At 38.3% G+C, this 25,656-nt stretch overlaps 1 protein-coding gene across 2 annotated transcripts in view; it reads right to left on the bottom strand.

Annotated features, from left to right (window-relative positions):
- The window catches only part of camkmt (calmodulin-lysine N-methyltransferase), a 121,882-nt gene that overhangs the window by 14,943 nt on the left and 81,283 nt on the right, over positions 1-25,656 (bottom strand). For both annotated transcript variants that reach the window (XM_042011094.1, XM_042011095.1), the window contains exons 4-9: positions 25,110-25,170; positions 24,059-24,110; positions 19,247-19,310; positions 13,359-13,425; positions 10,852-10,926; positions 2,135-2,198 (exon numbers count right to left, since the gene is read on the bottom strand). In XM_042011094.1, coding sequence (XP_041867028.1) covers positions 2,135-2,198; positions 10,852-10,926; positions 13,359-13,425; positions 19,247-19,310; positions 24,059-24,110; positions 25,110-25,170 — 383 coding nt within the window. The remainder of the gene's footprint in view (positions 1-2,134; positions 2,199-10,851; positions 10,927-13,358; positions 13,426-19,246; positions 19,311-24,058; positions 24,111-25,109; positions 25,171-25,656) is intronic.

Here is a 25,656-nt window from a genome sequence, read left to right as displayed (position 1 = left end):
ATGAGCAACACGGTGCGTCACCTGTGTGTGTGCGGTGAGACAGTGTGTGTGTGTCTGAGTTGCCATTGTGCAGTGTTTCTCAATCCAGGTCCTCAGGACCTGCTGCCCTGCATGTTTTATAAGTAACCCTCCTTTAACACACCTGAATTAAAGAATGGCTCATTAACAGGCTGCAAAGAACTTGATGAGGAAGTTCATTAATTTGAATCAGGTGTGTTGGAGCAAGAACACATCTAAGACATGCAGGGCAGTGGGTCCTGAGGACCTGGATTGAGAAACACTGCCATAGTGTGTGTGTGCTACTTTTGGTTAATAACATATACCAGTGATTACGCCTATGGCTGTCTTTTGAAAATAAAAATGAAAACTATAAAGGCTATATGCACCGCTGGGACTGGGAGAAATAAGCTGCAGATACAAATATGTATTCCTGTCTGCATTAAGGGTGCAACGTCAACACATATCACAGCTTCACCAAATCTCCCAATAAACTACAACTTTATTTGGTAAATTAGACATTTCTCTGACCATAGCATGCACAGATTTCCCATACAAAGACAAATTCGGTTTAAAGTCCACATTTTTACCATAAAACGTATCACGTCATAAGTTTCATGGTTTTACAACAAAACTTATCCCATTACAATGTGATACGTGCAATTGGATTTGATTGGATTGGATTTAGTTTAAAAGTCAAAAGTATAAGCCCCCTGATAGTTTAGACTAATTAGGCTGACTAATGGGTCAACATACATACTTAACATCTGAAGCCCGAAGATGAACACTGAATCCAGTCATGCTGACGGTTTTGGTTAAATGTCCCCAGTTTTGAGGCATATTTTGCTAAGAGCTTAAATCTACATTTAAATTGTACATTTGACTAGAACTCCAAAACCGTGTGACAAAGAAAATGTCAGCAGTTTTAATAGTGACCACCTTTGTGCTGCAAAATAGTCTGGCATCATCAGTTTATATGCTGTTACTTCAGTTAAAAACAAGTCAGTGGTGGAGGAAAGTATACATTTCTCTGCTACAGTGTCAGGCCTTTTAGACCAGTATACTATGCATACTCTTTTATATAAGGTGAGTTGAGCATGTGACATGACAGATGCTGTTTTAGTAAAAACAACTCTGCAATTTACAACTGTTGAGTAGTTTACTTTTAAGGTAAATCAGCAGGCTTTTTATTTTCATTTAGAATGAGAAGCTCCAAGTGGCATTGTAACTTGTTTAGCTTCATACTGTCAGATGCTGATATGTTGAGACATATGAGACTAGTCTCTCTTCATTACCCACCACTGTACTGGTCAAGACCAGGGCAGGATTGTCTTGTCATAGTTTGTTTGTTTTTGTTGTTTTTATGGTTGTTGCAATATCTGCTGTTGATTCATCATCGTTTGTCCATTAGTACGTTCATAAATGTGCTTTGCTAGAAATTAAAAAAACTATACATTTTACTTATTCTAGCTGGGCTCCCTCTGTACTAGTTCTGGGCTAGGGCTGGGAATACACCCCCCAGTTTGAGAACCACCGGTCTAAAGTAACTAAAGTAAGACAACAGTTCAATTTAGGTCTTGTTTCCTTTTTTTTTTTTTTTTCTTTTTAACTGCACCCTGTTCATTTAAAATTTTCTTCCTCTTTCTTCCTTACCATCTCCAATCTATCTCCTTACTCAATCTTTCTTTTCAGTGTTATTATCTTTTACTTCTTCTCCCCATTTCCATCCCTTTTCACCTCTTCCTAAACCGATATTTCCTATAAAAGTCTGGCGTCTGTTCTGTTCCCTCAGATGAATAGAAATCTCAACCCTATCTCTTCCAGCTTTTTGCTATTTTCTCCTATTTGCTTTGGCTGTCACAGCATGGGGTCTTATCACAAGGCCATAAGGGAGAAGTTTCCTTGGATTTATGATTAAGGGGAAGGAAGAGAGAAACCAAGATCAGAGCAATGCATTCAAGTTGCTTATAATAAGCATTAAAGCATTACATGATATTAATCCTGTCAGACTATTAATGTGTGTAGGGTTTTGGGCAAAGCCTAATTATGATTGCGGAGAGGGGGAGGTGATTTAAAGGGAGGGGGGATAAGCAGATACATACAGTAGACACACACAAACACAAGCACACACACTTACGTTGGGTTTCAGTAATCTCCTTATAGCATCAACCAGGCTGGCTCTGTACTGGTCGAGAAACAAACTAACAAAAAGAGGAGAGGCAGGTTAGAATGCATTCCTATGATGGCAGGGTCAGATAAAGCAGCAGGCTATTTATTTTCTTTTGTTTACAAATAAATCCACCAACAGAAGGAGGAGAAAAACAATTTGCATGAGTAAGATCCCCAGCCTTTTTGTTTACGCCTGAGTCTCCGTGGGTATTCACTTCAGGTACTGTGATGGTACTGAGAGGAATGAAGTACGCCAGACAATCCAACGTGCAAAGACACCATCACCCACAGTAAACATGTGCTTGTACAGAAATGCACATTTTTACTAAGACATGTAAAAGCATTGCAAAAGTTCCCTGAATTGGTCGAATTAATACCAGGAATATGAACTCACTGCGGGGGTCAAAAATCAAACTGTCAATTTCCAGAAAAATCAACTGCATATTGAACACATGCATGCAACATATTACATAAGTGTTTTCTATAAATGAAGCAGACCATCTGTGCTGTGTGTATTCTGCTTTACACACAATGGTCAGCAGCAAGTTTAAATAACTCTACTGCTGATGTGCAACCATTAGTAAGTCAAAATTATTTTTGGGATATTTGTGCTTATTAACTGAAACTTGCTTTAGCCTATATGAGTGAGAGTTCCCACGCAGGGTTAACTGTAGTAATACAACAAAAGTAGTTGTTTAATATTTTTAAGAAAATCTTGTGAATAAAACAGACTTTCGTTTGTCACATTCTTTAGCTCTTTGTATAAATACGTCATTTCTACTGAATAAAAAGTAGTAACAGAAAGCAGAGAACAAGAAACATTATTAAACATGTAATAGTTGCATACATGTCTGGTTATGGGAATGTTATATAGTAAGTAACTATTAGTGTGTCAGAAGCCATGCTTAAATTTTCCACTTGTAAAATCAGTCTAGGTTTTTTTAGAAACGGTCAGAAAGTTCCCTTTTTTTTATTTATCTTTGCTGATGCATTTTGAAGGTCTGACACTGCAGGTTTGGGAAAGATGCCATTCCAAATTAGACATGTACATTTCTACACATAAAGAAAATGTAATCAGCTAAAGTGCAGCAGGACCAATCAAACTTAAATGCGGACTATGAAAAGAAGACATTTTCATTATTATTATTAGTTGTTAAAAGTGCTTAGCAGCCTGTGTACAAACTTTTACATTCATGCAAAATTCTTAATGCCTAAACAATTTCAGTAGTGACACACGTATTTAATGCATTTAATCGTTTATTGGAATGGTGAAAACATTGTGAAATCCATTGGTTTTATGTGCAAAATGAAAATTCTCATCTTTTTTTGCCCCAGATAAAGCAGAATCAATTCATCCATCCATCCATTACCTATGCCCACTCGTTCCAGGCTACTGGAGCCTACCCCAGCAGCTACGAGGCAAGAGGCAGGGTACACTGTGGACAGGACACCTTGCAGGGCCAACAAAGAGAGACAACCATTCACCTTCACACTTACTCTTCCTAGTGAGAATTTAACATCGATTAACCTAACATGCATGTTTTGGTATTGTGGGAAGAAGCCTGGAACCAGGAACTTTCTTGTGATGCAACTGTGCTAAACATCACAACGCCATGCAGCCCACATAAAGTACGGCCCAAAACCAAAACCAAAAAGGAAAGGAGACAAAGAAGTGTTGTGCACTGGCTTCAAAGACAAAATGAGTCTATATTCTTATTTATGAAACAATAACAAAAATAAAAACATTTCAGAGATTTTACATGAAAAGAAAACATGGGTTAAACTTTGGCACATATCAATAAAATTAAAAACTCTCAGTTCCTCTTCCTCTGTAATGAATGTGTTTCACAGCATCGGTGGCCCTTTGTTACTGGTTAAAACTCTAATATGAACACAATGAAACTGTAATGAATGAGGCGTTCATTTGAATACAAGCAGTTGTGTTTCTATCACATACTTTTTGTTCCCAGATGGGAGGTGGAGTGTGTAAACAAACAAAGATCCCCATAACACACTTTATGTACACACACATACACACAATAACACCTGTCCATCTACCCACAATGACAAATTTCAATCCATTATGCAAGTAAGCAGTATGCCATGAGTGTGTATGCATGTGTGTGTCCCTATTATCACAGATGAGAGTAGAGTAATTTGACTAAAATGCAACAATACAGTGCAGATTTGATATAATCCTGCACATCCATCCAACTGGCCGGTGGAGTGGCAATCTGGACCTTCGAGTCATACTGTAGAGTCTGACCTCTGCTTGTTCAAAATCCTCTGATCGCAATGCGGAATGAGAGCCTACCCATCACATCTCTGCTCATAGCTACACAGATATGTTTAAGTGTAAAAAATAAAAAGGTATTATTCTGTAAGAAATACAGCTTGACAGCTCAATTTTTTTGTGAACATTCATGGGAGAAAATCTGGAGGAAAAAGGACAAACCAAAGCCCACAAATTGCCTCGACAAACCCTTACCACAACCAGGATGTGTACACACATGAGTAAAGTTTATTATTCTTCCAAGGCCAGGCAGAGGCGTGAAGTTTATTTGACTTGAAAGGTGAGAGGTTTCTGTTTGGTTTATTTTGCCACAGATATCAATTCACAGGAAAAGTGAGTGGCAAGGAAAATAAGGAAGTGAGCTCGCTGGGTGGAGGTAACAACTGAAACACACACACTGAGGCCAAGGGAAGGACAAAGTGTCATTCGGGGGGCAACAGTTTACCAGAAAAATGAATGAGCTGCTGTGACCACTAACAAACACTCACAATGTGACAAAACAGATATAAAATTCTAAGGATTTGGAATTTTCAATTTAATCACATCAGTCAGATAGTTTCACCTTGAATGCTACTCACATTTAATTAATTCACTTCAGACTACTAAGGTATTCATTATATTAAATAATTAACTGCATTTTTGGTGTCTAAAAGTTCTGCAAGTTGTTGCAGATGCATAATAACTTCTCTTTAGTGTGAAACATGCTGAAAGATAAAAATTCTGTTATTTTTGCAGCAGAATGTGTGTTTGTCATTTCATCAGATTGTATGATTTTCATCAGGTGTTACTAATTTTCCTTCTTTCTCTTTTGACAGAAAGTTATCTGATCTACTTTCACTCTATGATACAATGTCCAATTCTAACATTTTATAAAAACTTATTATTTTAAGATTTTGTCACAAAAAGAAGCTTCTGACCATCTATTACACATGTTTCACTGATTTTATGTTTTAGACAGATACTGCCAAATTGACTTGTGGTGCCCCTTAAGGTCAGCTTGAATGCATCCAGACGGCGAGACTCCTATTGTCTCATGGTGACCCCACCCATTCAGGACAACCCAGTGAACTCCAGACAAAACTGACAACAGGTCAATGGACAAAGCGGGCGTGTGGATGTTAAAGAATTGCTGCTATATTTGTCTGCTTAGACACGAGAACATTTTTTCAAGCTGCATGCGTGAGACCGCAGAAACAAATTACATCATCTTGTAGGACTCCCCCAAGGGGGGGGGGGGGTTTAAGGGTTAAGTTGTAAGGGTCAATATGAATTACGAAGATATTAAAAAAGGCCTACTAAATAACTTATTGGTGTACAGTTTTCTCACCACCAATTATTCATTCCTATGAAATTCTTGTTTATTGAGCTATCAGTCTTGAATGACTTTAAAAAAAAGCAACACATTCTTATAACTGGGCACAAAGCTGCATGAGCAGACATTAAAAATGTTTTCACATATCTATGCAGCCTTGAAATTTTCCAGAGATGTTCCAGAGAACATGTGAGAACACCAATCTTGCAGATATTTTCACTCAGGCTCTCAAAGCAAAATTTGGGTTTATCTGCTAAAAAAAAAAAAGAACAAAAAACAAAAAGCAGTATTATCACAGCTCTAGATAATTATAAACACAAGAGTTTTTAAGTGGTGGTGTCGTTGTGTAAAAGCTGACTTTCAACAGAATTAGCGCATGCTCACTCTTTGTGTACTCTGGCTTCCAGTATAATAAATCATGACATGCAGATCAAATTCTTTTTATCAATACAATCAACAAAATTTATTTGCAAATGGTCAATATTACTGAAGTTGCACACAAATTATGCTTAGTTTTAAAATACATTAAACAGAGTAAACAGTGTTCTTTCCTGATACGTCTGTCTTTAAAGACCTAACAGTACTCACTTATTTATCGATGAAACATCATCAATAGTGCAGTTAAATATTTGTGACCTTCTGCATGATGCCACTGCTGCAAATCATCACACAAAGCTGTCAACAAATATTTTTGTTATGTTAATACAGTAACAAGTCCAGATATTTTAGGCTAATCCAATGCAGTGTAAGAGTCAGCTCAAAAGTTAAACAAAAAATATGCAAATGATATTAATATGGTGCAAAATGAACAAAATGAAAGTGTACACAAACACTGTTATACAGACACACACACACACGCCCAGGGCTTTATCTCATTGCCCACACATGGACAGATTTTGGGGAAAGCAGACATGCCAACATCCCAGCCAAAGATTCTTTGCCTCCCACATGCCCACTGCAGGAATCCCCTGTCTGCGTCTCTCTGTCTGCCAGACACACACAAACATATAAATGTGAGGAGGAACACAACACTGCTCCTGAAAACCATCTTTCTTTATGTGAATCTCTTTTTAATCACTTTCTCAAACTTCAGTGAAACGTCCATTCTCTATGTATGTAAATGAAGTTTCACATTATGCACCACAAACTAACAATAGTCAGCAGACAACGGTCAACTCCAGGTCTGCGTGTGCATCGTCAACTACTAGTAAAAACAAGTTATTCGTAAACTCTTCATACCAAACTGTGGATTTTCTTTGTCACTTTTAGCTAATCATTTCAAGTACTGTATCAACAGCCTTGCCTCTTCTTCTCTTTAGCTGGATTTATCTAGTCGTGTGGCATCTGCGTATGGTAGGGCCGGCAAACATGATGCTGGTTGTACTAGAGAGTAGGGTTACGGTGTCATGTTGCACTTTCTCATCCGCAGTTCCTGCACATACTCAGCAAAAAGCTGTGTTTCTTAAAGACATGTAGCAACTCTGCTTATGCAAAAGGTATCTATAAAAAATATTTGTTTAAATATTTTATAAGATGGTAGAAGGGGTGATATAAATGAAGTAATGGAAACCAGTTTAGGTTTAAGTAAAAAAAGATCTTGGATCTTAAGATCTTGGTTGGGATTTAAACTCATTCTTTCATAATGTTATACATAAAAATGAAGCAGCCGTTATGATGAGCTATAACTGCTTGATATCTAAAGAATAAACTATATTAACAACAGGAAGCTAAAAAGATATGAGATTGATCTATTTTATCTTTTGCAAGACAGCTGACAGCTGAAGTTTTCATGGGCTCAACCCACATACTCAACTTTACTGCTCATCCCATAAATGCATGTCTTTTGCAAATGTAGCCTCATTTAAAAGGAAAATAAAGAGGCTTTATTTCACTTTTAAGATTTATTGCCAAGAAGCACTGCTACAACAAAGAAATAGTCAACTAAACCTAAATTTCCTTTCTTTTTGTGCTACGTTTATAATATATTATAGTAAGCACTCCTCTTTAAAAAAAAAAGACCAAAGGTAGCAGGTAAAACTCTGTCACCAAAAGAATGTGTTATATCATTCTGCTCATTTGGATGCTGAAATACATTTAATGGCTACAATGCTATCAGTTATACCGACAGATTGTAGGCTTGTATAAAATGTATGTTATGTATGAAGTGAAAAGTAGAAAAAAAAAGCCTAAATCTTTAGCTACCATTGTTTCGTATATTTACACCAGGGGTGGCCAGAGTTTGTCCTCGAGGGCCACTGTCTGCAGGTTTTCTATGTGTCTCTGCTCCAACACACCTGAATCAAATTAAATGGATCCAACAGCCTATTAAGTTCTGCTCAGTGACTCATTCGTTTGAGTCAGGTGTGTTGGAGCAGGGACACAAGGAAAACCTGCAGAATTGTGGCCCTCGAGGACTGGAGCAGAACACCCTTTTAAACACCTTTGTTTAAAACTGACAATGTTTAACATGAGCATCAGATAGTGTAACATGAATCACAGGAAGTTTAGAAAATGTTTCATGACTTGTGTAAGAATTAAAGGTTTGCTTTTTTGTGTGTGTGTGTTTTGGTGGTTTATTAATACCTGGGCCTCGTGATCCCAGTCTGTATAACATGGCTGCTACTTTCACTTCTTTCTTCCTCTCTGATGATAATCGATCCTCATCTACCTACTGATTTCCATACATCCCAGTTCATCTTCAGTTAGAAGTGTGGATCATTTGTTGTTTATTAAATGAAATATTTGAAATGGTTGTTGAAAGAATATCTCTGTCTTCATCATTGGGCCAGGTTATGACTTTTGTTTAAAAAATATCTCAAACACTCCAACACTTGACAAATTAACATTTGCATAATATCGTCTCATCCACAAAGGACAGAACATCGAAAGAAGGTGGCAGAAAATAGGTGAGTAAAAGACAATATTACACCAAATTCTTATCCGTACCCCACTCCCCTCCTCTGCCTCCCTCTCCTCTCAGTGGTGGATCCACTGAAACCGGTAGGAGCTGTAATTAATTGGAGTGGAAGTCGCTGTTGTTGACCTTTTCGAAGGTGATCATCACAATGACGTGCCCGTTAATTCGTCAGCCATCACTCTTCAACCATCAGCGCCGCAATCATCACACAATCACTCGCTGGTGTAGACATGCAGAAACGATGGCCCCACACAGAAAAACATCCTCCAGCACACGCACACACGCACAGAGCCATGACTACAGCATGGATCTCTGCAGAGATAAATGGCGAGAGAACCTGTGATATCAAAACTTCATGTACAATTTGCTTCTATCTGTCACACACACATACACATATACACTAGTCTACTGTAAAATATCCTCTATTAGCAGCGTGCTCTCTTTCTGTCTCTGGTTGTTGTACCTGACTATTACTTGTAATGACCGTGACATTAAAATAATGATAATGCCATTTGCTAATGCTGCACTTAGCACACTTGCACACACTTGCGCAAATAGACACACGTATGCAAACTGATTTCGTGTTCGTGAAGGTGCACAGTGTTTTGCATCCTAAAAGTTTCTACACTGCTGCCTACATGAGCAATTAAGATGCCAGGTGAGACTGCAACCAAAAGCTGGAGAAAGAACAGATTTTCCAGATGACTACACAATCACACCTCAGACTCAGTTTTAATATCATTACAAAGCTCTAAATCTTATCAAAGCAACAGATTACATGGCACATGAGATGGTGGAACTTCTGCACTTGATTCAGCTTAACCTGCATTTGTCGGTGGCATGGCAAACAGTTGTCACAGACAACAGAAATCTCTGCAGATTCTGATTAAATAATTAGACAAAGGAATAATCAAATTTTTAAAAAAAAACATTAAATTGAAAATACAATTTATTCTTACATTGCTCCACTATTTTAAAACACAATCATGTTACTGACCAGTTAAAAATTAACCTTATCAAATGCAATCCATTTCTCCAGCTGTTTTTTAGTATCTCTACTTTTCCATCCTTTTAGTGTCCTCTGTGTCAACTTATTTGAGATATTTGCTGCCATCAAATTTCAAGATAACCTAATATTCCTCATGAAATAGTAAAAAAGTTTGATTTAGAACGTGCAAATCATTGAATTCTGTTTTTAATTAATTTTTTTAACATACTCCGGATCTTTTTTGGAATCAGGGTTGTAGTTTGAAACATTTTCAAATAACATTTGAGAATGTTTTCATCTACAGTAAATGCTGCCAATAAAACAAATCTAGTGAAATCTTTACTCGACTCTCAGGCAGCGCTGCATTCAAAACAGACATGACTCTGCAGTGGAAATCACAACATAAGCTCAGGAACATCTCTGGAAAGCATCATCACTAAAAATTTCATCATCATCACTGAAAATTTATTTGTAATTGACGTGAACCCAAAGTATTTTCTTTTTATTTAAATTTCCCAGTGTTAATGAAAATCATATTTTCCTGGGTTGTCATTGTGCACATTTCTCCAAAGCAGTAGAGATCCTCAATCCTGGTCCTCGAGGGCCAGTTTCCTGCAGGTTTTAGAAGTTTTCCTGCTGCAACACTGGTGTCTTTCAGCAGTGAAACTTCTAAAACCTGCAGAACACTGGTCCTCGAGAACCCAGATTTAAGATCCCTGTTCTAAAGTAATACTCTGCTAACTCTATATGTTTGAGAAAAAGAAGAAAAAAAATCCTAATAGGTCCCAAGATCTGCATTTCAAAGACCGATGGGCTAATTGCTATGTTTATGTTGCTCTCTCTCTCCATTTCTACTCCTCCTTCCATCCAACCACAGCTCTTCCTTTATCTTACCGAGTCTCCTTCCTTGTCAAGGCGCAATTATTTGCAATTTGCCTAAGTCATCCATTTGCTGGGACACCAAGCATGAAAACGAGGCAATTTGGTGTAAAATGGAGGCAGGCGGGCATCTGAGCATATGCATGTGTGTGTGTGTGTGAGTAAGTGTGTGGACAAGACAGAAGAAGGTCCAAACACTGGTGGGGGGGCATGAAAAACTATCGTGCAAAAGTGAGAATAAATGTCAAAAATGCACTGACAGAAATTTAAAAATGTGTGTATGAGTGTGTACCTACCAGTCTGCACACATGACGATATCAAAGTGACCTTCTAGAGCTGAAATATCCATCTCAGAGTCCCACCTCACCACCCTGTAACACACACATAAAACAGACGAAAGTTTGCTGACAGAAATGAGTGCTGATAAAACACCACATGGGGCAAAAATCTCTTCGTCTGTCTTTTCTTCATCCTTCCTCACTGCTCCTTTTCTCTTCAACATTTTGAGCTTCTTGCTGTCTGACTCTTCACTCTCTATGACCCCCACTGTTTTTCTGCTTCAGTAAAGACTTGGAGAAAGCATCAGGGAGGGAAGCCATGTCGTCTGTGAAGTAAAGAGAAGAAGCTACTGACATGACACTTGACATTTATACCTTGTGAACACCCACCCCACCAACCCACACAAAAAAAACCTTCCACACATCTCTTTTCAACATGTCCACTCTCCTCTTTCTTACTCCTCTTCATTTTAAAACCAGAAGATATCATTTAACTAAAATCATATAGAAAAAAATCAATAAACAAAAAAGTGTCCATATCACAACACGGTATGTTTTACACTATTCAAATCTAAGACACTACTAATGAAATAATAATAATAATAATCTATATGATGAGCTATCATACGGGAAGAGTTTTCCTAATGAAAATGTGGGCAGGCTAATGCAAATCAGATGATGTTATCACTTGAAATACAGTTTATAGTTTTCACTCAGGATCTCAAAATTTTGACACTTTGACTCATTATTCCCCTTACACTATGTTTTATTGTTGCTCCCTGGTCTCCTCTGTTTCCACCAGCCTTAACAGACAAACTGTCTTTTTTTCTTATTGATCACTTATGGTGTTCAATGTTTTTTAAGGTAGGAATAAGCAGCTAACCCTAACCCTTCTTTATCTTTTCTTACTACAATTTGGTTCATTTTGGGGCTGTGCTGATGCTGTGTTGGTAAAAGAACTGAGCTTTCATCTTCATTTCTTTTTCCACACCGTTTTCGCTTTCTCTCTTTCACACCGTCAGGCAGATTGGGGGATTATTAATTAGGCATTTTTAACACTCAGTAAACAAAACATTAGGCCCTGCTAGAAATACAATCTCGATTCACAGCAGGGCACCCCAACACACAAACACAGACGTGCACATGGATGTGCGCACACCATCATGCGACATGCCCCTCCCTCTCCATCCCCTTGTACAATCGCATCATGCCCTTCGCCCTCTCTTGCAGCGCAGAGATGACAGCAGGCATAATCTGAAAAGAAAACAATCAAAGTAATGTAGCCTAATTATACGTTTACTTTTTCACTTCATCTACCACTCATGTAAATATGTGCAGGAGAGAGAGACAGCGAGACAGACGGAGAGAGAAGAGGTAGGAGAGCGAAACAGTCAGTCAGGGGAAAATGCTTTTTTTTTTTTTAGACAGGGACAACAATTAAGTTCTTTTTAGCCCGTCCTTGCATATGAGGTGTGTGTGTGTGCACGTGCGTGCGTGCGTGCATGCGTGTGTGTGTGTGTGTTGTCTTTGTCAGAAGTTGTCTGGATGAGAAATCCCTACCAAAGAGGGTCATGTTTGATCATCCGAAGCACATTCACATATATATAGACTTTGTATGAGAGTTTTTTCATCCATTAATATTAAAGAAATGAAAAAGGTTCAAAAACTGCATATTCACTCAAGACAAACATCTAACATTAATGTACATTTAGCAGAATTTGTAAACAAGGAATTCAAACAATACAAAGATAAAAATGTGTTAACCACATTAAGTTAGTCAAAGTCACCACTTACAAAAAATTTTGCAATAACAAACTATTTGGTGGGAGGATGGGGTTTGAGAATCCAAAATGTTCAACCTAAACATTTTCCCTGTAGTTTCAACAATGAAAAAAAGATTTAACAACAGTGAGGAGATAATGTGGCATTTGAAAACTATCATAGTTGTTAAAATTTGAAAGTAGCAAAGTAAATTATAAATTATATTATGCACCTGCTGTTCACCACAGTCCATCTTATCTGTGCAGCTTTTCATTCTAACATTGTACTTTGGAAAAACATTTCTTTTGCCGTTTTTGTACAAGAAACTAATTTAAATTGAATTCACAATGTAGGGAAATAACTTTGGTCAGAAGTCTGAGTTTAATCAAGAGAAGAGAATATGTGCAACGGCGATTACACAATCCTTTCATGAAATCAACTTTACTCACTTCTGCGTTACCAACATTTCTTTACTCTTTCTAATTATGACACTGCCACTTGAAACTGAACCAACTGTAAAAAAATTTTCATTGTCAGTCCACAAATGACTTTTCCATCTGGGAATAAAGGATACTACTACTTTGTAATATTTTATGTTTTACTATTTATTCTGCAAAAATAGCACTGAATATATAATACTATCTACTGTAGGAAAAACAAAAGATAAAGAGTAAAAAACACTGTTGAATCAAGCCATGCAACACAGAAGAAAGAAGGCTCTTAGGAGGGCAGCTCAATGTAGAAGTCTGAAAAAATCATCTCACCTAGAAGACACATGTGTAGATCCAAACTTTCCAGCTTTTCTGTTTCTCTCGATCAGAACTCGGACATCTAAAGTGCCATGATCAAGGATTCATCACAGACACATAAGCTATATCCTTAACTGTAGGGTAAGACTTCAAAATACCATCCCAAAAACACTACAGGTGGTAGCAGATAACTCAGAGAGGTCAACATAAAATGCATAATATAAAACAATAAGGTTTCTACCAACCACCCACCCGGACGGACGGATGGATGGATAAAACACAATCACAGAAAATTCTGAATATAGTCAATTTTAAGCATTTTCTGCTCTTATTGAATAAAATAAATTAGGATGGATCATGTTTGACACACACTTTGATGTTGAGACAGACAAGGGAACATTCAGGAGCTTTAAATGGTAAGAAACCCTATTAATTATATTAAAAAAAAGAAAACCTACAAAAAATGAGCAGAAACACATATGGTAGACACCCACATGGGAGAATGACTGAGCAAAGATGATCTCCAGAGACAGAGAGCCGGATCACAGCAGCCTCTTGCTGGATCAATGGGAAGGCTTTTAACCACAGATACAAAAACCCACACTGTCCCTACAACCCCCCCTCCCCAACACACACATACCCCCCCCCCCCCCCACACACACACACACAGATGAAATGACACAAAGGCAGGGTGGTTGATGTCAAGTTGTCTATTAATACAGTGGCTTGTGGAGTTGCAAAGCAATTCAATTAGGATTTCCTTGTCTTTAAAGCCTGCAAAGAGCTGAGACAAATCCAATAGACAGAGAGGACAAGAAAGATCCACAGCAAGCAGAAATATGCAATAAATTAGAAGATAAACTGATAGCTGAAAAGTCATTCAAAAATCAGATAGGCCTGCTGTCACAAAATCACAAGTAATATGCAGGTTATGAATGTTTAAGTGCACATAAACATACACACACACAAACTGAGACCTCTCCACAAGTGTTGTGCATAAGGATGACAGGAGGAAGAGCAGTGTGGCTTTTGTGATCTCATGACCAGTGCACCACTTGGGGAGAGGTCAGTACATTCGCACTCACACACCCGGTGGGGGAAACACAGGGTAAGCAAAAAAAAGGCAAAAGTCAAAGACAGATTTGAACATTAAAGTGAAATAACATTTGCTCCCATCACTTGAGGCAGCCAAGTAGCAGTCAATGGCATGCATCAATCATTCTTAATGGAACATTTTTATTGATTTACAACATGAGTATTCAAGGTCACAGCAACAATGTTTCCTCTCCATAGTGTGTTTGTGAGTGTTTCTGCACAATAAAGGAGGGTAACAACTTCTGAGAACGGGGGGATTTCTATTCTCTGGATATATCTAAATGTAATCTGTTCACAACTTCTTTTTTGCATATCTTCAAATCTATTATACCTATCACAAGTCACCATCTTTTTCTATTGTAACACTAGCTGCAAAATAAGGCCATGTGAGATAAACAGAGGCCATCGGCACAAGCCTTAGACCAACTGCTTCCTCAACAAGAGGAAATACCACAGTGCCTGCAGTGTGTGAATGGGCCAATTTGGCTGAGCCCATAACAAATTACGTGTTTTATTCATCCCCCCTCCCCTTTTTTTTCCTTGTGTGTATTCAATCCATTCTTACTATGATTTCACTTACAATTCTCTATGTGTGTTTGTTCTGGGAAACAAAGCAGTCGGTCAATGGTATATTGTTTGTGTGCCCAAGCATGTGTTTTACAGGCTCTGTAATGTTATTGTTTGCTCTTATTGTGATCAGAAAAGGAACATTGTAGCCAGCTGAGACAGATATTGTAAGCTGAGCTAAATTTGGAAGTGCCATATCGGTCAGTGCGGAAGAAATGTGTATTTAGATTTCATTCTTTTGTTTAAAAAAAAAAAAAAACCATGCAGCAAACGTCTTTTTCTTGTCTGTGTATCCATCTTGTGATTAAAGCAAGATCTAAGAGGAGTGGAGAGAAAAAAAAGAGGAATTTTTATAAATGATGGAAGAAAAGAGAGAAAACAATGGGAGACAAAAAAGATCAGACATGGAGACGTGTAAAATGTTTAAAAAAAGAAAAGAAAGACCACAATGGTTTGCAAACTGGCGGGTTGATCAATAACCCACTTAGGGAGCAAAAGCTACCAAGAATCTCACCTAAAGATTTGTCCTAAAAACTTAATTATAGGCCTAAACATTATCCACACACAGAAGAATTTTAAACCAACCTTGATTGTTCCTGCGTCTAGAGAACACATCAAGCCCGTACCCTGAACACTGTGTTAGACAAAGTCTAAAAAAAAAAGTGACAGGATTGCAATTACTATGCTCTTAACTTGGCATTGTGGGCAGCTACGATTGGTAGATGCCATGTTGAGTGTTAGTGCATGCTTGTCACTGCTGGTACCCCATCAACTGCTTTTGCCTCAAGATAAAAGAGGTGACCGGATTTTCTTTGGCACTTCAGTGCAGTCTCTGACTTTTGGGGTGACTCACCGAGCGCACAACACAATGTCTTTTCCATCACTGAAGGGCCAGTGTGAAAACAGATTACATAATCATACAGTCTGTATTGATAATATTTTTGACTGCAGAATCCTGATTTGGATGTTTTTGATGTTTAATTGATCGTTACTTGACAATATAACTGTTTAAATGTTTTATATTATGATCATTTTGAAGGATGTTGTGGGTGATGAGGCTGAATTTGCAAGGACTCCTTGATAGTGCAAAAGTTCTCTGAAGCAGGGCTCTAAAATAAGACCCATCTCGCTGCCAAATGCAATGTTAAAATGAATTTTGGTGGGTATGAATGAAAACTTAGTGGCCAGTTTGGCAGGTCAGGAATGAAGCAAATCATTTCAGTTTGTCTTGGCAGTGTTGTCCCTACGTCCCATTATGTACATTTTACATCCATTGGCTTTGTGCTTTCTTTAGTGTGCATGGTGTTATAATGTTCTACAGCCTGCCTTAAAGTGCAGCTGAAATAGGAGTAAATTTAAATTAACTGACACGTAGAATGAAAGACGGCCTGATGGTGTAAAGAACATGGCTGGTTAGAGAAATGAAATGCAGTAAGGGAGAATGTTGACCGTGAAAGAGGACAATTTAAACATTTAAGTACTGTAAAAAAAAAAAAATCTACAAAGCTAAAATATGAAGTAGATCATTTTAAATATGTAAAAAGCAAATGGTAATTTGTTCCTTATTAGAAAAGAGAATGTTAAGACTGCTGTTGTTGTTTGGTATTTTCATGTAAACCATAAATAAAAATACTCTTAAGACACATGTATGTGCTTAAAAATCAGCTTTTACCTCCTCCAAGGAGGTGAAGATAGAAACACCTGCGCTCCAGTGAGGTAGCAGCTGGGGTATTTCTCCTGCTCTGGTTTTGCACAGAGAATGTCATGCACAGGAACGAGCACAGCTGAACAAGCCGAATCTACTGTAATAGTAGTAACTTCGGAGTCGTATTACAGCTTAAAATAGAACCAATATTCTTTGTAGGATTAATTAACATCAACACATCTAAACATATAAATATCTTTATATTAAAAGTACTTAAAATGGCTCTTAGGTCTGTTCAATTTTGGGCATGGATACTTTCTATTTTTTCTACTGTTTGAAATGCAATTAAATGCATTTTGTCTAGACAATACTAGAGGTTGAGTTTACAATATTAATGTCTGTCTACTATTGATTTAGCTATCCACTAAAATCCATTTAAATAAAAAAAAAGTTGCTTTTTGGAGCAATCATTGTTATGTGATTAAAATGATTGAAAAAGGTTCTTAGATTTTTTTTTTTTTTTTTATCGAGTCCCACCCCTAATAAAAAGTCTAACTTTTTTCTGTCCAGGGTGTTCTTTTATTACATCATTTAGGCATTTAGGTCATTTATGGTAAGTTGGTCCACAATGAAGTTTGAATATGACTTCACAGCTGAGTGTAGCAGTCACATGATAAGTTATTTAGTTATCCATGAACTCTGTAGCTGAAAACCTGCCCATTACATTCTTAATATGTGATGAGTGTATGTATTCATGATTCAGCAGAGCTGACTTTAAGGTTACTGAGATTTACATCCTGTCTATTAAGCCTATATGCAAGTTGTATGTATGAAACAGACTAATTATTTTTAGTCTGCTTTGTTCCATCCTTTCTACCATATCACGAATGGATAGATGTCAGGTCAACAAACAACCACCACCCCAGGATGTGAACCTAGGGGAAACACTGTAGATGGTTTAGTTCAGGATGATATTAAAGAACTAAAGAACTTAAAGAATTTAAGATCTGTTGTTTTAATCAGTCACACAACCAATTAACTAGCTTTTCTCCTGCTGGAAAATCTGACATCATCAACTAATTTTGTAAATGTAATGACACAAAATGATGTGGCTATAAAACAGCTGTTTTATTAGACAGCTTTGTTATAACTTTGTAAACAGTTAGTGCGTTCACCACTAACTGGCTTGTATGGCTTACTGGGTTTCTCACTTTAATGGGTCTCTATTCAGATTAGAACCTCTCTGATGTGAAAGCAGTGCAGCTTACAACAGCCTCTACCATCATCATCATCATCATCCAAAGGAGATGGTGTTTAAAAGTTTCAGCAAGCTGGCTGAGTGTTAGTTGGGTTGCCAATCTGCTGGGTTTTACGGGCCAGTCAGACCAATAAATAAACTGAAATGTCCAATTGCCGTTCCATCCTTGTTCACGTCTATGTCCATGTCAGCTACAAAAAGGACATTCTCCTTGCTAAGGCTACCAACAGCTATGTCAAGCACAAAATTTAAGTCATATATTTTCATTTTCATTTAATTATTTTTTTAGGAAAAAAATAATAACTCTACTAGCAATAAATTGGCTTTCACAAAGCCAAGCCATTTAAAAAAAATACTTATACTCACTTTTGGGTTGGTATAAAACATAACTTTGGCCAGTAAGTCTGTCTAGCCTGTCCTACTGTTGAAAGGTGCTCAGATGCTAAGGCCACCTGAACTAGAAAGTGGTTCCTATAAATGAGAAGCAGCAGAAGTCTTCACATGGCTGAAGTCCTCACCCTTCTGTTTCTCTAAGGGTTAGTTCAGACTACCTTCTGACAACGCTTATGCCCACTGCTTGTGTCCATCATCCTAGTCTTTGGGTCACTACACCTAATCCTTGACCACAGTTTGAGGGTAGGGAAGTATAACAATCAGTAAATCAACAGTTTCACCTTTTGGCTCATCTTTCACCCCTCATAACAGAGCAGTTAGAGGAACTGCATCGCTGCAGATGCTGCACCGATCCTCTTTCCCCACTTGTGCTGAAGACCACAAAATATTTGAAAATCTTCCTGTTGAACAACAAATCATCCACAACCTCACACAGGCAATCCCCCCCTTTTTCCGCCCAAGAACCATGGCCTCAGACTTAGAGGTGTTAATTCTCATCCCAGCTGTTTCACACTTGGCTGCAAATGGCCCCAGTGCAAGCTTGAGGTCACTAATCAATAGAACCAATGAGACCACATCACCCATAAAAGGCAAAGTTTTGATCCAGAGCTCACCAAACTACAAACATGAAACTACATAATTAATCATTTCCAGGTTTAAAAAAAAAAAAAAAAAGACTTGCACATGTGACTTCAAACATCATAAAACCTGACATCAGATAATCTGCAATATGAATTCATTACATCACATGGATGGACTCACGTAAGATTTTTATCTGCGGGAATGCAAACTCAAACAGTAATCTGTCAAAATGAAACCCAAAAAAAAAGAAAGTGTTTGCAGAAACAAATCTATGTGACTGCAGATTAATGAACGTGAGCCAGAGGAACGAGGAAAAGATGGAGAGGAATAGAAAGAGAAGGAGAGAGGACGATGAAAGGATACTCTGAATGGACTTCTCATTCCCATCTGATAGCAGAACTTCCTTCACGTCAGCAGAAATGGCAACCTGAGAGCAAGAGAGACAGGAAAGAGACAGAAAAATTAAACAACACAGAACAAAAGAACAAAACCAAAAGCACTCTTAAGATGAAGCAAACATCTGAACACACACACAATAATGACATAACCATATCTACAAAGCTTCACTTTTGGCAGCACAGCCTGTCTCTCCACTGCTCCCTCTTCTCTCTGCCATTTTCCTTTCTATCTTCACCCCATTTTTATGTCTGCATTATTCTAATCATTCAATCAAATCAGTCAATACTTTTATCATTGTGGCTAGCAGTGGGGGCTGCTATCTTGCTATCACTCTGTTCGGTAATTGCATTGTGACAGGGGATGATGGCAAGCGCAGAGCCTTTTCATTTGACGCTGGGTGTTTATCAGGCCGAGCCATCACTCCGTTCGCCGCTGTCACTCTGCACTCGGCTTGCCAGGCCTGCCTGATGCCCTTCATATAACTTTGCAGTGCAGACTGTGAAAGAAGAGAAAGAGAGGGAGGGAGACAAGAGAATGCCCTGCGATGTGTGTGAGGGAGATGTAGATAGAGGGGTGTGTGGTTTATTTTAACCTCATCTTTTAATGTTCTCTTTTCTTTGGAGGTGCTTTTTTTTAAATCAGCAAGTATGTGTCAGGCTGTCAGATTCTGTTAAGGAGGGTGTGTGTATGAATATTTTTACAGGTAAAGGTATTTGCAAGTAGCTTCTGTGCTGTTGGGCCTTAGTGAATCATGCTAAAAGGTTGATTCAATGCATAAATAGACTTAAATGGCACATAGAGCACAGGATATTAACTTTTTTCCCCCAAATGAACTAAACATACAGACATGCATTTGTCCACACAGACTAGGCACACATGTTCAGACCCTGAAGGGTGTGTTATGGAGTCACTGAGTGCTGTACTGTATGTCCCACCATCTGCTCAAATAAGGGATGAGACCTCCAGGCTGAGTCAGAGCATCCAGATGAAAGACTAAGTTTTACCTGCTGATCCATGAGCAGCATCTTATACCCAACCAGATGATGTTATTCATTCTGTACAGATATGTGTGTGTACGTGCGTGTGTTTGTGTGAATGGGGTGGGGGGTGTATTTCAAGAATTAAAATGCTTTTTAAAATACATTGAAACTAGTATATTTTGTTATTACTGTGACTTTCAGCACTGTTAGAGGAACCTGCACAATCATTTTTAGTGCAGGTCGGCAAAGTAATTTTTATGGTTATAAAACTCAGTTATTTGGTTAAATAGATTTTGACCTGACAACAGATCATGTGTGTCTCACCCAAATTGTACAATAATCCACCTACTACATGTTGAGACATCTGAATCAAACAAAAATGTTACCCAATTGTTAAAGTTAATAAAGGTTATTCAAATAACTTTGTGGTTGTTGTCACATTTGAACGTGGATTCTTGCATACAGCTGTTTCCACAGCCAAAAAAAAATTTGCAGTTTACGGGTGGACTGGTCAGTCAGGTTAACATTATCATTTTGAAGTCTAAGTTATGTGGCTAGTAGAAGAAGCGTCCTTCAAGGATTTATACCAATCAGGCTTTGGAAAGTCAGGAAGGGTGCAGATGAATGGCTTCAACACAAGAGGGACTGTAATTACGAGACTGTGGTTTGAGTTCTGTATGAAAATTAAAATATTACTATTTAAGCAGGCTGAACAAACCTTTTATATATTCTTCCTTATCCCTTTTTTTTCTCATTTTAAATTATAGCTCTAAGAAGCAGTCTGTTACATTTGGGCAAAATCCAACTTAAGTGGAAAATGCTGACCCTTTTACAATGCCAGAAGTCTAATACTGAGCCTTTCTGTCTATAGCCAATGTCCTAAAGGTAAACTTAACTGGTTTACAGACCTATGTTTCATACTCTGCTTGAACCACAGTATGCTGCAGTTATGATAAATATAGAAGAGATGTAATAAATCTAAAAATGTGTGTCATTTGTACAGGATTAAAAGATGATGGGTCAAAAAGTGGAACGGATGGCATGAAAATGAGTAATGCAAAAAGTAGAACAATATTTAATGAAAAACAGAGAAAATGTGGTGTCAGTGATGGACGAAGGAGGAAGGAGGAAGGAGGAAAAGAAGAGGTGTGAAGGAAGGAATCCATCTCAGACTACCATTGTCAAAACATGGTGTATTGACTGCCAGGAGATAAAACCTAGCTGTCACACACACGCACAGAAAGGCATCTAACAGATCGATGGGACACTGACGCCTGCTATGTGGAGGGGCCCTTAAGACCCCAGCTAATAAACCCTATAGCTGACAGGCTGGAGTATCTTAGTGTGTGTTTGTGTGTATAAAAACATGCCGATGGCAGGCATCTTCTAAGATAACTTGTTCATATATGTAAAGTCTCTTTAAGACATGTAGCGCTTTTCATTAATCGGACGGGAACTAAACATGTCAGTCACATTTAAAAGTGCACCCTGATGTTACTAGGTTAAACCTAGTAACATAAACGTGACACTTTCAACACGAGTCTTAAACCCTGCAGTCACAATAATGAATGGACATTCACTGTAGTGGCGAGTCAGTTTGGCTTTTGATCCGTTGTTCAGAGGAATCCAACAGATAACTAGTTAAATAAATCACAGCTCTGTCCAAATTTCTCTACGCCATGGTTTCAACTACGTTGATTAGTCATTTTCCTTTTTCAACATGTCGGCCAAATAAATGAGAAAAAAAAGGGTTTGTGTTGCAGCTGAAGCTTCTGCTCTCTCTGACTATAAATGAATACGTTCAGCTGCTCCCATCCACTGTGCTTAAGTTTAACAAAATGCAGCATCCAATTAACCATTGCAATTATAATTCTGACTGTTAAATAAACACATCACAAATTATAGTGCCTTCCAAGCACCATTACTATGTTTTACAGAACTTTTAGGGGTTCTGCATGCTAATATGAATTTTTAGGGCAATTTTACATGAAAAACTTTACTATAAAATCCTTATTAATATAGCTTGCTATCACATCTTTTATGAATACCAAATATCACACATACAGTGACACTATCACTTTACTACTATCTTTGAATGGGTTTATGAGGAACCCTAGGCAGTGTTTTCTCTACTAAAGGGCCAAGTTAGCTAAGGGATGGGACAGTACTCATTTCTTTGCCTTTCCACAGGCAAAAACTGGGAAGGGAGCCAGAATATATAATCCGATACATCCTACTCTTTTTGGGATCTTCCATTGGGGGTCCCAGTCTTACCGATCTGACCCTAAAGGTGGAGACTGACACTCCAATCCGGTGATTGGTCAAAAGAACTTCCCGTGCTACTCAGCAATAAGAAAGTGGGAACAGTGCCATGTTTAAATCTAACATGGATTTTTTTTGTTGTTGTTGTTGCTGTTTAAAGCCACATGCCAATAAAAAGGAACACAAACTGCTAGATGTGCACCATTCTCCTCCTCTGTTTCTGGGTCACACTTTTCTTAGTTATAATTCAAGGAAGAACCAGTGCCAATGCAGACGCATCTATCGTTGCCCCAATTACAATCCCCCTTTCAGGCAAGCATAAAGTTAGTTGCAAAAATGCAACAGAGATCAGGGTTACCTGAACTTTGCTGCACCAAACCATCTGAATCAAACCCTTTGGTGGAAACGGGGCTTTTAAGTCCTTGCTCTCCAACATAGTGTTAGACAATAGTTGCTAACAAGTTAAAAGGACAAGAACTGTTTTACTCAACTGTGGGATCAGGCAGTCAAACAGTTTTTCAAAGATTTAAAGGAAAGATAAGAGCAATAAAACTAATGATTATCTTCTTTTTTATTTATTTATTTTTTTAAAGAGTCAAGCTGCAGCACCACAGCAATTGGTAGTCACCATTAGCAACGTTTAGCTCAGAGAATCCGATCTGTGTTCAGCAGAGTGAAGGGTCAAGTTAACCATCTTGTATTGTATGATGTAACAGACTATGTGCTTGTACTGCAATAACACAACATAAATTAATTTTGTGAAGAGCCAGCAACTGTGGAGATTTTCAGGGCTGTGTACCTACTCAGAAAACCATTATAATCAGTAGGTGCTCACTGGATTCATTTTGTGCTGTGCCTCAGTGATAGAGAGCTCGGGATCACCATCAGAATGCACCTCATCATTCACCTGGTACTTCTGCAAACTTATCAACAGATACATGGATACACTGCTACAAGTGCTGGGCTGAATCCCTTGCTCATGCTGCACTGACGTGTGCCTGCTGAATCCTTGGCAGCTACAGAGCAATCATTTGAATTTAACTGCACAATTGAACAGTGTTTAGTTCACAAATGGAAGTTGTGTTGCTGCTTGGGTGTACGGTGATTGTGTGCGTGTTTGAGTTATTATAATTAGATAACAACCAAGACTTCCTTTCACACATCTACAACTATCAGTTCTATGTAAATGATGAACTTAAAATTGATCGTAGTACAAGCAGAAAGCATCACTGTGTACCTGTTCTGTAGTTTTTGTGATAGTTCAAATGAAATATTTTTTTTAATTATTTGTTTATGAGGAATAAAACCTAATTTTGGACCCATTTGAATGTTTTTACTATTAAGCAATAACTTTGCATGCACAAACTCATGAAGGTAAAAAACACACAGCCTGACACATGAGGTAAGGAATAGCATTTGAATGGGTTTGGATACTGTTAGGCCGTGCTGTGTGCGTATTGATCAGTGAGGGTTAATTTCATCAGAGAAGTCAAGCCACTTCTCCTGCAGATATCTGTGTGTGTGTCTCACTTACCATGAGCCCACCAAGACAAGTCATACCTCCTCCTAATTCACACACTGCACCCCTGACAGACAGAGAGGAAGAGAGAGGGATGTGGAGGTCAGATTCACTTTGCTGAGCCAAAACTAGCAGTTTTGTACTAACACACACATACTGTACAATAGATACACACTCCTGCACACATACTACCCTACAAATACAAGCACATACACAAACAGTAAACACAGCAGGGTAAAAAATATCAATTCAACCATCAACTTGAAAGCTGAATACTGAACATTGAGAAGCACAAGCTCAATCAGCAGGAAATCTGAGCAAGACACACACACACACACAGTCCTGTAGCACACATGCTCATTCAACCCCTCTCTCCATCCTCTTCCTTCTTTCATCTCCCCAACCCCTCCATCTCCATCCCTGTCCTCTTTCAACCCCCCCTGCCTCCCTCTTTCTCATGCTGACCTTCACTATGCTGCTCTGATCAATAACCCTCTCTTCCTCGCCTCCTGCCTCTTGAATGTTAAAACAGGAAATCAAAGGGTGACGTTCCACCTTGAGTGGAAATCAAAAGTGCCTGGGTGCTTTTCAGCCCCATGCCACAGGGCAGGCCGATGTTCAGCAGACAAGAGCCAGGGAAAAGGGCAGCACAGAACAACACAGCATGGTACAGAATGGTGCATCATGCAGACCTCACTCAGATTCAATTTAGAGAGCTTTTCAGGCAGAAAATCTGTGAGCTTTTTATTAGTATACTAAAAATGCTGCCACTAATTTGTTTGATTTTTTTTCTTTAACTTTTCTTAAGGATATGAATTAGTTTAGGTATCCCTTGTTTTTGTAATCAGTCAGCAATTTTCTGAAATGAAGCATTAGAGTAACAGGATCAAAAATCTGTCTAATTGATAGAAGCTAAAATAAAAAGCAAAAAAAAGAAAAAGAAAACAAGACATATTCTACATCCTGATCTGTGAAAATTAATCATAGTCCTTAGTCTCTGTATTTTATGATACAGTGGAGTCTTTTTACAGTGGAGTGAATAGATTAAGAGAAGGAAATAACTCACTTGAACATGTGGCGTTTCTGCAGACAGTAATGTGCCATCACCTCCTCAGATGGCCACACACCTAAATCAAAGAGACCAAAAAAAAGTCACTAAAAATGCCTGACTGATGTTACATGTCAGGAACAGATTTTTATTTACAAGCATAAACTGAGCATTTCTGCTGTGACAACATTCTTTGATCTCGGTGTCTAAACATCAGAAGACATTAATATTGACATAAAACCCAAAATAAACACAATGAGTATTCGGTGAAACATAATGGGAAGCTTTGTATTTTTCAGTCTGTGTTCATTTGCTTCTCTTGTGGTTTCCACCTTGCCTGTGATCCAAGGCTTCTGTTTGTCTGTCCGTCTGTCTATCCTAAATCCCTGCAACACGCTCTCTCATTGGCCATTGTGTATGCAAGTGTGTGAGAAACAGAGTGTGTATGAGAGACAGGGGGTCCGGTGGGTGATAATCACAGCGTGCAGGCCTGTCTGGCTTATCACCTACTGTCAGCCCTTCTCCCTCTGTCGTGCATGTAACACACACTAAGACACACACTTGC

Source organism: Melanotaenia boesemani, chromosome 16 (assembly GCF_017639745.1).
Source record: "Melanotaenia boesemani isolate fMelBoe1 chromosome 16, fMelBoe1.pri, whole genome shotgun sequence".
Lineage (NCBI taxonomy): Eukaryota > Metazoa > Chordata > Actinopteri > Atheriniformes > Melanotaeniidae > Melanotaenia > Melanotaenia boesemani.
Note: the sequence above shows the minus strand (reverse complement) of the source record. Positions and strands in the feature narration are given on the sequence as shown.